Genomic DNA, 15,122 nt, shown 5'->3' on the forward strand with positions numbered 1-15,122 from the left:
CGGGCCACCATTTGTAGAGCCTGCTTCTTAAAATCCAGCCTACTGTGTGTGCATATGTTAGAAGAGGCATTGCAGTATTTGGAAGTAACATTATATGGTATATTTGGCCTAACTTCAGTGTTTGATACCATCCTGTGGGGCGACTTCTATTGAGTTCAAAATATTTTATTTTACTGCTTTGCTTGTGCGCATCTTAAGGTTAATTATTTAAATTTTATTTGCTTTTGCTAGATGATGATGAGCCAGTTGGAAGAAAAAGAAAAGCAGTTAAACAGACTCAAACAGGACGGTGATCAACTAGTAGCAAATAATCATCCTGCAGCTGACAAGATTGAGGTGGGGGTGCCTGGTTAATAAATCCATTTAGGGGCAAGTAAATCTTGACTAAGTTTTTCAATCAAGCTTAATATCAGGCTTAGAGATAGGGAAGTGACAGCACTTCTGCTGGTATGCATATTCACAGATAATCTTTCTCAAAAATGTGGAGCGTGATCACCATTCATTACCTCAGTATCTGTACAAGATGTCAGCATCTGTTGCTACAAGCCTGAAAATTAGGTTGGGTGCTGCAGTCTTTTCAAATTCTTTTGTGTTTTAATGGAGGTGTTTAAAATAAGTGAGTTAATGCCCAGCAGGCAAGAGTTTGATACAGAAGTGGGGCAGAGATAACTGCTGAATTCTTGCCTCCTGAACTTGGTACAACGCATAATTGCAGCATTTATTGGATGGAAATTATATTACACGCTAGTCATTTTCTATCTGAATAGAATGTTAAAATAAATGTGATTAAAAGCACATTACACATTTGTATTCATGCTGTAATTTCCAGACTAGAATATGTGTATGTTTTGGAAAATCGTAGAAATAAGAATTTAGCATCCATTTCGGCCCTGTATAAAATCATCTTCCAGTACAATGCATTGTCCTCTTAGACTCTAATATTAAACATCATCTTTTTAAGAGTCAGTCAGCATATGTGGACCAAAAAATAGTTTTCATGCTTCATATTTAAAACAGTCATCACAAATGAGAGGCTTTTGCTTACCATAGAGCAGGGTACAATTGCTGCCTGAAGCGACGAGGTAAATTGTCAACCCCATTTACAAGGAATTTCAGTAGAACAAATACTGTCTGCAGTTTTCAGCCTATAATTGGTGATAATTGTGTCCCTTAGATTACAGAAATTACTTCATGTAAAATTTGACCATAGCCTTTGCATTGTCCTGGTGGTAATCTTTGCTCTTTAAGTTACATTTTATCTATCTCAATTTAAAAAGAACTAAACTGGTATAGAATTGTCTGCTCGCATGTTCTCCCGTGCACTGGACATGTGGCAGTGTCGTCTTCATACTTAGGCTACATTTTTTGTGTGTAGGCATTGCCAAATTGTTTGCAGCTTTTGAAGAACACCCAGATTTAGATTTTTCTGAGTTAAACCTCAGATTCAAAACAGCAAATGCTAAATGTTTGAATAAAAAAACAGAAGAGCTGGAAATAGAGGGCAGATCCACCAGCACTGCGGGGAAAATTGTGTAGTTCTGTAAGAACACTGACAGCTATGTAGTTTTAAAAAAAAAAAAGTGCACTATGGTAATACCTCATCATCTGTACATATGTATCCTGTTTACTACTTTCAGAAACATGTGGAATATCAGCCCCGGTCAGTTTTCTATATGACAGGCACTAGGAAACCAGGACCCAAAATGATATCGATAACTTCTAGCATGTATAAAAATAGTGATATTCATCATAGCGAATTTACATATTTGTTTTATTGCACAATTTGGTTTTGTTTAGAATGTACGGAATATATATTAAGAGAAAACTTTTTTTTTAACTGTAGGCCTACATCGACACTCTACAGACACAGTGGAGTTGGATTCTCCAGCTCACCAAGTGCATTGAGGTTCATCTGAAAGAAAATTCCAATTACTTTCAGGTATACTGTCCAGTTCAACAGATCAGTTGATGTAACAAATTTGGAAATAATGGCTGGATTTTAGGGAGCCCTCGTGTCGGGATCTGTGGCGGGGGACGGGGGTGCCTAAAGATGGCCCCAGAGGAGGCCTGCCATGGACTTCGATGCAGACAGGGCCCGGCCCGATATTGTTGGTGGAAGTGAGGCCTTCTCGCGGCGCCCCGCCCACCCCCAGTGCTCGGTGATGGGACTGCTATTTGAATAGCTAAATACATTAAAATACCTGAATTAATTACTCCCCTGTTGCCTCCTGAAGTCCCACCACGGTCTTCAACTTGGCGGCTGGCCCTGCCGCGCCTTTGGATGCCCGTCCGGGGAAGCAAGACACAAAACTGGTGGGAAGTGGGGGGGGAGGAGGTAAGTTTCTCAGTGCAGGAGGGTGGGGTGGTGGGGGATGGGTTCAAATTAACATCATGGGTGTAGGGGATGATGGGAAGGGTTGAAGTTAAAAGTTTGCAGTTGGCGGGGGGGGCGCGGTGGTGGGTGGGAGGGAAGGTCGGTCAGATAGTAAAGTTTAGTGTTTTGTGGGGGGGAAGGGCAAATAATACATTTACTTGTTATTGGGGGGGTTGGTGGGAGAGGGGCAAAAGCGATTGTATTTATTTAATTTCATTTAATCTTTAAATATTTAAATTTAACGGTAGGGCTAACAGCCCTTTAAAAATGCTGTCAGCGCCTGTGCACAGGCAGCTGACGCCATTTCCAGGGACGGACAGCCTGTCCCCTCCACGTGATTGAGGGGGGGGGGGGGGAATGGCGGCCCGCCCTGGCTATTTAAATGAGCTGCCGTGCTTGGAATTGCGGTGACGCTTTGGTGCGCGTGCTGCCCTTTGTTCACCCAGTATGTATCCTGTAAATTGGGATAGTTATAGAACATTGTTTGCTTTACAATGCAGATGTTTTAACTTTGGAGAATGACAGCGGGTCTGGTGGCTGGGTAGGGGGTGGTTGCATGGAAGGAGGCTAAATTAATGCTCTTCCCTTTGCCCTGTGGATTCACACCCTCAATCAGTCCAACTGTAGCACCAAGAAAGGGGAAAGGCAGTTTTTAAGAAAATGTTAGATGGACAAGAGATACAAATTAATTGAGCTAAACTGCACTCTTCACTATACATCTGTGTGATTCTGTCCTTGCTCATAATATATTAACTCAATGCTCTTTTGATTTTATAGTTTTTTGAGGATGCTCAAGCAACTGAAAACTCATTGAAGAAAATGCAGGACTCCCTAAGAAAGAAATATGTCTGTGACAGGTCAACATCACTGCAGCAGTTGGAGCAGATGATTGCAGAATCAGAGGTATTTAATATATCATTTTAAAGCGGAGATTTTTTTGTTGGCTGACAGGTGAATTGTCAGAACTGTTACGTCTCATGTAAAGATCTGACAGTTAAATATTGGGTCTAATTTTCCTGAGCTTTGCCTTGTGGGACACCCATTCTCCAGGTGCAAAGGAGTGGAGATCTATTATACTGTGTGTGGTCCCTCCCACCTTTGCATTGCCCAGCATTTTCCAGGGGAAAGGGGAGCTCCATGTTCAATGATGCTGTGAAAAAGAGGCTGGAGAAGGTGGTCTTGGTGCTGCTACCTCAGTTTCCTCTTCTGTTGATTGGGTGGCTATTTTCAAAGTTTCCAAGGAAGTCTGCATTGGGCTTTAGACTGCGCCTCTTGAATTGGGGGATCTGGTTGCAAGGCCAGTAGGTAGGAAGGGAGTTTTTATTTTAGCAGGCCAAGTTTGGGCTTCTGCTCCAGAGGTCTCTGGCAGGTGTTCTCCAAGAACAACCAGAAAGTTCAAAGGTTGATGGCAAGATTTTGAGACCTGCAGTTGCATTTTATTTTTTCTGGTGCTGGACCCTGCCAAAGTACTGGCCTGCACCAGCAATGCCCCAGGTCGTATTAACACTCTGCAACACCAAGCTCAGCTGTAACACAAATGTCAATACAGCAGGCATCATTTTTAAAGCATAAAAGAGTTACGGATTGACCTACTTCAGCATGCCTTTAAGTCAAGTCTTGACACGACAGTTCCTTGCCTAAATGGTATTACAAAGTTATCCATAAAAATAAGCTATTAAAATACTCTAGACCCTACACATCCATAGCTCAGTCTAGATGGTGCGGGAATGGGGATGTGGTGCGGGGGCGGGGTTGCAGTGTGGGAAATGGGAGCAATTAACTTTGTGGGCTGTTACTTCTGTTTAATTTTTTTCTGGAATGCTACAGCATAAGACATTAGCCTGTAATCCAGCATACAAATTGAATTTTTAAAAAAAAATTCAATTTGTATGCTGGATTACAGGCTAATGTCTTATGCTGTAGCATTCCAGAAAAAAATTAAACAGAAGTAACAGCCTACAAAGTTAATTGCTCCCATTTCCCACACTGCAACCCCGCCCCCGCACCACATCCCCATTCCCGCACCATCTAGACTGAGCTATGGATGTGTAGGGTCTAGAGTATTTTAATAGCTTATTTTTATGGATAACTTTGTAATACCATTTAGGCAAGGAACTGTCGTGTCAAGACTTGACTTAAAGGCATGCTGAAGTAGGTCAATCCGTAACTCTTTTATGCTTTAAAAATGATGCCTGCTGTATTGACATTTGTGTTACAGCTGAGCTTGGTGTTGCAGAGTGTTAATATGACCTGGGGCATTGCTGGTGCAGGCCAGTACTTTGGCAGGGTCCAGCACCAGAAAAAATAAAATGCAACTGCAGGTCTCAAACTTGCCATCAACCTTTGAACTTTCTGGTTGTTCTTGGAGAACACCTGCCAGAGACCTCTGGAGCAGAAGCCCATATACATGTAGTCTTAGACTTCTGAACCTCTCCTGTAATGCAGGAACATCTGATCATCAGTGACCTGTTTCTTAATATTTGGCTTTGAAGTTTTTGTTTATTATATATGCTTTCTTTGTTTTACCTTGGCAGAAAGATAAAGAGAAAATACAAGAATACAAAAGACAGGTGTCAAACTTGGTAAACAAATCAAAGAAGATAGTACAGCTGAAACCACGTAATCCCCCTATTAGTACTGATCAACGGACTCCAAACCAAATAATTCTCAAGGCTCTTTGTGACTACAAACAGGATCAGGTATAATTTTTGTTGAGCATTTTGCTAATTGACCATTGTCAGTTCAGTCACTTTTGTAAATCTGTAAAACAGCCAGTTACAGTGGGTTTTCTGTTTTAAGAGCTGAGAATTGGCTGGTAGATATTTTTACCAAATAATGGAGAAATGCTTGCTTTGTACTGTTATCACAATCCATTAGACTATGAGGGATATGACAATCAAAATGAGAAACTACCCATTATGTTAATTTGTTTAATAGAAAATTAAATATTCAAAATTTTCCTCAATACTATTGAATTAAGCACCACAAAAACTGGTTCCATTAAGCGCTATATCTCTGAATTTACCATGACTTCCTTTTGTATCTTTTTTGCATATTTGTTTAGTTAATTGTACAATATGTTATGAAAATATGGTAACATTGAAACAATCATATTATAATTTATCTTGGATGCTATGACCAGGTAACCAATACTTGGATGTAAATCAATACTTATTCATGACATTAATAAAATGTTAATTGAGTCTGTGGTCACATTTATGCTAAAGTTGATGTCCATGCAGAAGAGTTGTGCTAAAGCTTTAGTATAAATCTGAACTGACTAGAGGCCCATTATGATTTTAGTGAATAGTAATGGTGGGTATGTGTACCTTTTTTGTGCTGTGAAAATCACCTAGCAGCATAATTTATAAAATTTGCCCTGCTAAGCTTGGGTTAAGTCTGTAGTTTCTTTGCTTTATATAATATCAGATTGGTGTACAATCTAATCCTAGTAATTGAATATTTTTTGCACTAATGATTTTGAATTATTCAGTAATTTGAATAACAGTTGTAATAAAATCGCATTGAAGTTTTTTTTTTTTAAGTGCGATTTGAATTATCCAGTAATTTAAATTAAGCGATTATAAGTTAACTGATGTAGACTGCGCTAGCATTTCTATGTTAGTGACTGGGAACAATTTGAGATTATGAATTAAAAGTATCTCCTAGGAAGGTTTTACTAAACACTAAAGTGTGTTTGGTTTACATAAGGTGTTTCCTATAGTTTACTTGAATCAATAGGCTAAATAGTGACAAAATGTACTTCATTGTACATTCCTTGAGGAGACAGAGTAGGTTTTAAAATAATTTTGCTACAATTCTAATATATTAATTCTCTTTTAACTTGCATTTTTCAGAGGATTGTCCATAGGGGTAATGAATGCATTTTATTGGACAACTCACAACGTAGCAAGTGGAGAGTGATAGGACCTGGTGGAATGGAAATGATCGTTCCATCTGTTTGTCTTCTCATCCCACCTCCAAATCCTGGTGCAGTTGAGCTTGCAAACAAGTATGAAACTACAATCCTTGTTCCTTTTATCTTTTATTTAAAGTTATGGATACAGTTTCCGTACTTTGTTAAATGGTGTTTTATTTTGTTATCTGTTGAAATTAGGATTGATCAGTACTATGAGGCTATTCTTGCTGTATGGAATCAACTGTATATTAACATGAAGAGCTTGGTATCTTGGCAATACTGCTTGATGGATGTTGAAAAGATACGTAGTTGGACTATATCAATGGTAAGCACCTGTAAAATAATTTTTTGTGCATTCTTGAAACGTTATCTGTTTGGAGGAGGTTCACAATAGCAAATGAGGCAATACATAATATATAAAGTGTATGCCATTTCAGTATTGGTTAATAAGAGACTAAAGTCCCACATTTGCCATGTACAACACACCTGTTGAGGACAAACACATTTCTTGGAGGAAGCAAGGAAGGACAATGGCTTGGATTTTGCTGTGGTAATGATGGTGAAACTATATCAGTGTTTGCCTTCATTACTCCACTGAAACTGGCAGCAACATAGGGAGTTTGGACAAGTACAGGCTCATGTGGAAAATAAAAAGTTGCTGTTGGTGCATCTGTCTCCACAAGGTGCACTGTAGAGGTGCCCACAGACTGCAATCTCTTGAAATAAAGATTTGGTGAAAACCTCGACTTCTACGCTGTTGGTCTCACTGTTTAAAAACTGTCAAACCTTGGGGAAAATCTCTTGTTGAATGAGGTGAAACTGGGTTTTTAAACAGTGTACTAACATCATAATTGCTGCTAAACTCCTTTACTGGCCCTGAGAAGCTAATTTTATATTTGTGGAATATCACATTTCTCCATAGATTTTTCTTTTTAAAAATCTGTTTATCTTTATTTTATCTTCTATCTTAATACAGTCATACAATTATGTCGCTAGCTGAAAATTTAAATCAGTAGTGAAGGATTTTTAAATGCTTTCCACTTCCTGGTTTGCTGTGTGTGAATACGTAAATTTGATTGGTTGATTGCCTACCTGTGTGCTAACATTACTGCTGCTGCATGCCAACACATCCCTTTGAGTTAACGCCAAACTTTATACTGCCATAGGGAAAGGGGAAAATCCTGCCACAAAGATTGTGGGCAGCTTTCTTTGAGGTCAGCGGTGAGTTCTCTTGCTTCACCGTTGACTGCAAAATCAAGGCCAATTGGAGAAATTTTTGACCTCCTCCCAGTGAGGAGTCTCCCTTGCTAGAAATACACATCAGAACTTGAGATTGTGATACAAATGTTTTTCCCATCATTAATTTAAATGGTGGGAAAATCACATACAGTTCGCCCCAGTTAACAGATGTGCCCTTGCAGGAGGTGAGGTGACCTGCTGAGGGAGTTAAGTTAGAAAATTGTCCCTTGCAAGTAATCTTTGTTTTGTTTTCAGTTACGGACAATGTCTCGTGAGGATTATGAGGTTGTCATAAGAAACCTGGAAAAGAACTTTGAAACTTTCCAGATGTACAGTAAGAATTCGAAATGCTTTACTGACACAGATAAGAGAAAATTGGAATCTGAATTTGGCTCAAGCAAGAAGCACTATAAACAGATGGTGACCATTTTGGAGGACGAAAGAATTCATGGACGTGGTTTGTAACATTTACTATGATACATTGTGTTTACTGAAGGAGTTGTACAAATTATGATTCTTTTCAATGATGAAAACAATAAGCAGTGCAAAAAAACTTGTAAAGTTTATGAAAGCTAACAAAAAGTTCATAAATGTATTAAGAGGGGAATGTGGGCCCATTAGAATTAGAATATTACAGCGCAGTACAGGCCCTTCGGCCCTCGATGTTGCGCCGACCATCTGACCTACACTATTCCATTTTCATCCATATGTCTATCCAATGACCACTTAAATGCCCTTAAAGTTGGCGAGTCTACTACTGTTGCAGGCAGGGCGTTCCACGCCCCTACTACTCTCTGCGTAAAGAAACTACCTCTGACATCTGTCCTATATCTTTCACCCCTCAACTTAAAGCTATGTCCCCTCGTGTTTGCCATCATCCGAGGAAAAAGACTCTCTCACTATCCACCCTATCTAACCCTCTGATTATCTTGTATGTCTCTATTAAGTCACCTCTCCTCCTCCTCTCTAACGAAAACAACCCCAAGTCCCTCAGCCTTTCCTCGTAAGACCTTCCTTCCATACCAGGCAACATCCTAGTAAATCTCCTCTGCACCCTTTCCAAAGCTTCCACATCCTTCCTATAATGCGGTGACCAGAACTGCACGCAATACTCCAGGTGCGACCTCACCAGAGTTTTGTACAGCTGCATCATGACCTCGTGGCTCCGAAACTCGATCCCCCTACTAATAAAAGCTAACACACCATATGCCTTCTTAACAGCCCTATTAACCTGGGTAGCAACTTTCAGGGATTTATGTACCTGGACACCGAGATCTCTCTGCTCATCTACACTACCAAGAATCTCCCCATTAGCCCAGTACTCTGCATTGCTGTTACTCCTTCCAAAGTGAATCACCTCACACTTCTCCGCATTAAACTCCATTTGCCATCTCTCAGCCCAGCTCTGCAGCCTATCTATGTCCCTCTGTACCCTACAACACCCTTCGACACTATCCACAACTCCACCGACCTTCGTGTCATCCGCAAATTTACTAACCCACCCTTCTACACCCTCATCCAGGTCATTTATAAAAATGACAAACAGCAGTGGCCCCAAAACAGATCCTTGCGGTACACCACTAGTAACTAAACTCCAGGATGAACATTTGCCATCAACCACCACCCTCTGTCTTCTTTCAGCTAGCCAATTTCTGATCCAAAGCTCTAAATCACCTTCAACCCCATACTTCCGTATTTTCTGCAATAGCCTACCGTGGGGAACCTTATCAAACGCCTTACTGAAATCCATATACACCACATCCACGGCTTTACCCTCATCCACCTGTTTGGTCACCTTCTCGAAAAACTCAATAAGGTTTGTGAGGCACGACCTACCTTTCACAAAACCGTGCTGACTATCGCAAATGAATTTATTCTTTTCAAGATGATTATAAATCCTATCTCTTATAACCTTTTCCAACATTTTACCCACAACCGAAGTAAGGCTCACAGGTCTATAATTACCAGGGCTGTCTCTACTCCCCTTCTTGAACAAGGGGACAACATTTGCTATCCTCCAGTCTTCCGGCACTATTCCTGTCGACAATGACGACATAAAGATCAAGGACAAAGGCTCTGCAATCTCCTCCCTGGCTTCCCAGAGAATCCTAGGATAAATCCCATCTGGCCCAGGGGACTTATCTATTTTCACTCTTTCCAAAATTGCTAACACCTCCTCCTTGTGAATCTCAATCCCATCTAGCCTAGTAGGCTGTATCTCAGTAATCTCCTCGGCAACATTTTCTTTCTCTACTGTAAATACTGACGAAAAATATTCATTTAACGCTTCCCCTATCTCCTCTGATTCCGCACACAACTTCCCACTACTATCCTTGATTGGCCCTGTTCTAACTCTTATCATTCTTTTATTCCTGATATACCTATAGAAAGCCTTAGGGTTTTCTTTGATCCTATCCGCCAATGACTTCTCGTGTCCTCTCCTTGCTCTTCTTAGCCCTCCCTTTAGATCCTTCCTGGCTAGCTTGTAACTCTCAAGCGCCCTAACTGAGCCTTCACGTCTCATCCTAACATAAGCCGCCCTCTTCCTCTTGACAAGCGCTTCAACTTCTTGACCATTAAGATCAATAAAGGTGAGACTATAATGAACATGAGACTATAATGGACAATAAGGAAATGGCAGACTTGTTAAATGGATAACTTGTATCCATTTTAACATTCGTGGAAGACAAAGTACCAGTGGTGTAAGGAAACCAAAAATAATTTATGGGGAGGAGTTTACTGGTGTTTAAAAAATGGGACTTAAGATAGATAAATTTCCAGGACTTGATATTTTCCATCTTCTGGTATTAGGAGAAATATGTGATGAAATTGCAGATGTATTGTCATAACTTTCCAAAGCTCTCTAGATTCAGGAATTGTTTTGTTGGAAAATTGCAAAAGACACTATTATATAAGAAGGGGAGGAGCCAGAAACCAGGGGCTGAATTTTCAAAATGGGGTTGGGACTCTGATGCAGGATAATTTCTGGGTCCCAACCCTGTGCCTGAACTGCGATACTAGCACAACGCGATCTTCAAATGGTAAGGCCCTAGTTGGGCAGGAGGCGAGCTCAGCACCTAATTAGTGGCACTGAGCATCTGCAGGAGGCGGGAGTTGCCTGAAGAGCATGAGCGTCAAAGGTAGGCGGCAGCCATGATGGGGCCTGTTGCTGTCTTGTCATTGAGAGCAGGCAGCTCCATGGAGGGCCTTCACAATATAGAGGTGAGGCAGTGCATCCAGAATTTTTAAAATGTCCTGCATTTGGCCCGGTACAGGATCCCCATGTCCAAAACATTTCATCGTGCAGAAATGAAGTTTGGCCCCTGCCTGCTGTGAGGCAGACAGCTGTGCACTATCTTGCACCAGACTAATTCGGCTTGCCAGAATCACCATTGAAAATTGTAGTGCAGAACCCCCCTTTCGCCCCCCCCCCCCCCACAAAAATAACACTGGCCCCTTCCTTACAAACTCCATCCTGGGCTTAATGGGCTCAATCGGAGGCGAGTGACTTCCCCATTCCCTCCCCCCTTGCTCACATTGAAAATATCAGACTGTCCTGGAGGAGTCTGGTTCTGAGATGACCTCCGGGACCATAATTTTCAAATCACATTCGCACCGGGTCCCAACCCCACGGTGCTATGAAAATCCAGCCTCAGAAAACTACAAGCCTGCTCGTGCTAGCATCAGTGTGGGGAAGTTACTGGAATTTATCATCAGGGACACAGTGACTGAGCATTTGAACAGCTGTGAGGTAATGCCAGCATGGATCTATGAAGGGAAGGTCATGTCTGACTAATCAAGTTGAACTTTTTGTGGAGATCACTAACAAGGTGGACAGGTGAGTGTCTGTATGGACGTTCAGAAGGCATTTGAGGTTCTGCAAAAGAGATTGTTAGAATAAAAACACAAGCAATTGGGATAATCTTTACGAACAAATGAAGTAGGCCTTTCGGTCCCTCGAACCTGCTCGCCATTCTATAAGATCATGGCTGATCTGTTTGTCTCGAATTCCACACTCCCATCTACCCCCGATAATCATAGATTCTTTTTAAGCAAGGGAATCAATCTACCTACGCCTTAATGACCCTGCCTTCACCACCTGCTGAGACAATATTCAAGACCCAATCCTTCTCATTCTGCAGCCACGTCTCCATAATAGCTATCTGATCATATTTATTTACTTCATTATGCACTATCAGTTCATCTACTTTCTTTTGAATGCTATGTGCATTCAGATACAGAGCCTTTAGTTTTGTCTTTGTTACCTTTGTAACATCTAGTCTCGACTTTTGGTGTGTTCTTAGGTTTTTTCTCTCTGTCCTTTCCTGCAATTTTCTGACCTTCATTTCTGCTCTCCTGCCTTGACTCTAATCCTTGGTTTGCTACATTTACACAGGCCTGATCCCTCACCCCCTTATTTAGTTTAAAGCCCTCTCTATTTCCCTAGTTATACAGTTTGCTAGAACACTGGTCTCATTTTCCCCAGTACTGGTGCCAGTGCCCCACAAACCGAAACCCACTTCTCCCATACCAGTCTTTAGCCATGTATTCATTTCACTAATCTTGTATCCTCTGTCAATTGACATGTGGCTCAGGAAATAATCCAGAGATTATTACCCTTGAAGTTCTGCTCTTCAATTTGGTGCCTAGCTCCTCATGCTGTCTAAGCAGACCCTCTTTCCTAGTCCTACCTATGTCATTGGTACCTACATGGACCAGGACAACTGGATCCTCCCCCTCCCATTCCAAGTTCCTGTCCATCCCTGAGCAGATGTCCCGAACCCTGGCACTGGTAGACAACACAGCCTTCTGGACTCATGCTCTAGGCTTCACAGAATAGTGTCAATCCCCCTCACTATACTTACCACCACTACATCCCTTTTTGCTCCCCTCACTTGAATGGCTTCCTGTACCACAGTGCCATGGCCAGTTTGCTCAACCACCTTGCAGACCTCACTTTTGTCCACACGGGTTGAGAGCACCTCAAACCTGCTTGACAATTGCCAAGTCTGAGGCTCCTGCACTACTGTCTGTGAGGTCCCTTTACCTGCCTCACTCACGGTCACATCCTTCTGTCCCTCACTGCTGACCAAAACAGATGACCCTGTTCTAAGAGGTGTGACCTCTTCCGGAACAAAATGTCCAGGTATTTCTGCCCCTCCTTTTATGTTGCGCAGTGTTTACAGTTTGGCTTCCAGATCAATAATCCTGATCTGGAATTACTGCAGCTGCTTACACTTTCTGCAGACCTGTTTGTCCTGGATCACCTTGGCATCTCGGAGCTCCTGTCCTGCCATTGTTACTTATGCTATTAGTTAATTTACTTTAATTAGTTTCTTAATTCGCAGCGGTTCAAGAAGGCAGCTCACCACCACCTTCTCATGGGCAATTTGGGATGGGCATTAAATGCTGGCCTGGCCAGTGACGCCCACATCCCATGAAACGAATAAACATTTTTAAAAAAAGTCACTTTCTTAATCAACTCCTGCTGTTTCCCAATTTACTAAGCTTAACTAGTATTAGTAAATAAAACCTTTACAATTTGCAAAATTTACCTGAGTTTTGAAAGATAAATGATAAAACACTTACCAACCAATCAGCTACCTTGGAGTCAAAGGAAGAAGACTCACCAGCTGCTGGAGGCTAAAAAAGATAGGAAAAGGAGCCCCTCTTTCCCCCTCTACGCCGAATTCCCACGTGCACCAAATTTCCAGCTTAACTCTGGCAGTTTCTCATTCAGGGAAATGTATCCTCTCACTGCGTTCCCACACAGCATTCAGCTAAGAACTGGTCTGCTTTATATAGAGATTTTGACGTGGGTTGGTAATTGTTTGGAACGTAGAGGCAAAAGGGAGGGATAACAGGATTGCACTCTGGCGGAATGTGACAAGCAGATCTGTGGGATCAGTCCTCTGCTATTCGATCACAGATGGAGGCCATTCAGCCATTGTGCCTGTGCTGGCTCTCTGTTGTTCTTCGCTCCTTTTAAATCTGCTATCATCATCCTCCTCAAAAAAAAAAACAACCCTTGGCCCCACCATTCTTGCAAACGCCATTGCATCTCCAACCTCCCTTTCCTCTCCAAAGTTTTTAAATGTGTTGTCTACCAAATCTGTGCCTCTTTCCAGGTACTCTGTTCGAATCCCTCCAGTCAGGTTTCTGCCCCTGCCACAGTAACGACTCCGCTCTTATCAATGTTACAAATGATATCCTGTGTGATTGTGACAAAAGCTTTCCATCATCCTTCTCGAGGTGTCTGCAACCTTTGACATAGTTGACTACATCATCCTGCTCAAATGCCTTTCCGCTGTCGTCCAGCTTGGTGGTACTGCAGTCACCTGGTTCCATTCGTATCCAAAGTAATACTTGCAGTGGCTTCTCTCTGTTCTAGCACCATTAAATCTAATGACCCTAAGGAGATCTGTCCATGATCGCTTCTATTTCTCATCTACATGCTGCCATTTGGCGACGTCATCCATAAACATAAGGCTGGATTTTAAAAGCCCTAGGAATCTTCTGGCAAGTAACTCACCTCCTGACTCCCCAAAGCCTGTCCACCATTTAAAAGGCACAAGTCAGGAGTGTGATGGAATACTCTCCACTTGCCTGGATGGGTGCAGCTGCAACCACACTCAAGAAGCTCGACACCATCCAGGACAAAGCAGCCCGCTTGATTGGAACCCCATCTACAAACCTTCACTGCCTCAACCACTGACGCACAATGGTAGCAGTGTGTACCATCTACAAGATGCAAAGCAACAAGGCTCCTTAGACAGCACCTTCCAAACCACGACCACTACCGCCTAGAAGGACAAGGGCAGCAAATGCATGGGAACACCACCACCTGTAACTTCCTCTTCAGGCCACACACCATCCTGACTTAGAACTATATCACTGTTCCTTCACTGCCGCTGGGTCAAAATCCTGGAACTCCCTTCCTAACAGCACTGTGGGTGTACCTACCTCACATGAACTGCAGCGGTTCAAGAAGGCAGCTCACCACCACCTTCTCGAGGGCAATTAGGGATGGGCAATAAATGCTGGCCTAGCCAGCAATGCCCACATCCCATGAATGAATACATTTTTAAAAAGCCTGCCGCCAATCTCGTCGGTGAGCTCAAAAATCCAAAGAGCCACCGCAATCTTAAACGCAGCAGCTCATGTAAATAGCATGGGCAACCCATCCCCAATCACGTGGAGGGGGCGGGCTGTCCGTTGCCGGCAATGGCGTCAGCTGCCTGTGCGCTGGTGCCATTTTTCAAGGGCAGCCAGCCCTGCCAGTATACTTACTTTTTTATATAAAGATCGCCCCAAAAGTAAGTAAATTTCCTATGCCCCTTTTTTGCCCCCCAATAACATTTACAATAAGTATTTACCCTTTCGCTCCACAAAACACTTTCCTTTTAAATCTGACCTTCACCCCCCCAAACTGCACAAAGTCTAAAATTCAAACATTTCCCCTCCCCCATCCCCTACACCCATTACGCATATTTGACCCCATTTCCCCCACACCAGCGCACTGATCAACCTATCTCCTCCCCCCTCCCCACCAGCGTTACATCTCATTTCCCAGAATGGGGATCTGAAGGC

At 42.3% G+C, this 15,122-nt stretch overlaps 1 protein-coding gene across 4 annotated transcripts in view; it reads left to right on the forward strand.

Annotated features, from left to right (window-relative positions):
* dspa (desmoplakin a) overlaps positions 1 to 15,122 on the forward strand; it is a 105,468-nt gene that overhangs the window by 43,961 nt on the left and 46,385 nt on the right. For all 4 annotated transcript variants that reach the window (XM_068032445.1, XM_068032448.1, XM_068032447.1 and 1 more), the window contains exons 8-14: positions 232 to 336; positions 1,844 to 1,939; positions 3,152 to 3,277; positions 4,909 to 5,073; positions 6,232 to 6,386; positions 6,492 to 6,618; positions 7,788 to 7,989. In XM_068032445.1, coding sequence (XP_067888546.1) covers positions 232 to 336; positions 1,844 to 1,939; positions 3,152 to 3,277; positions 4,909 to 5,073; positions 6,232 to 6,386; positions 6,492 to 6,618; positions 7,788 to 7,989 — 976 coding nt within the window. The remainder of the gene's footprint in view (positions 1 to 231; positions 337 to 1,843; positions 1,940 to 3,151; positions 3,278 to 4,908; positions 5,074 to 6,231; positions 6,387 to 6,491; positions 6,619 to 7,787; positions 7,990 to 15,122) is intronic.

The sequence above is a fragment of the Heterodontus francisci genome, chromosome 5, assembly GCF_036365525.1.
Source record: "Heterodontus francisci isolate sHetFra1 chromosome 5, sHetFra1.hap1, whole genome shotgun sequence".
Taxonomy (NCBI): domain Eukaryota; kingdom Metazoa; phylum Chordata; class Chondrichthyes; order Heterodontiformes; family Heterodontidae; genus Heterodontus; species Heterodontus francisci.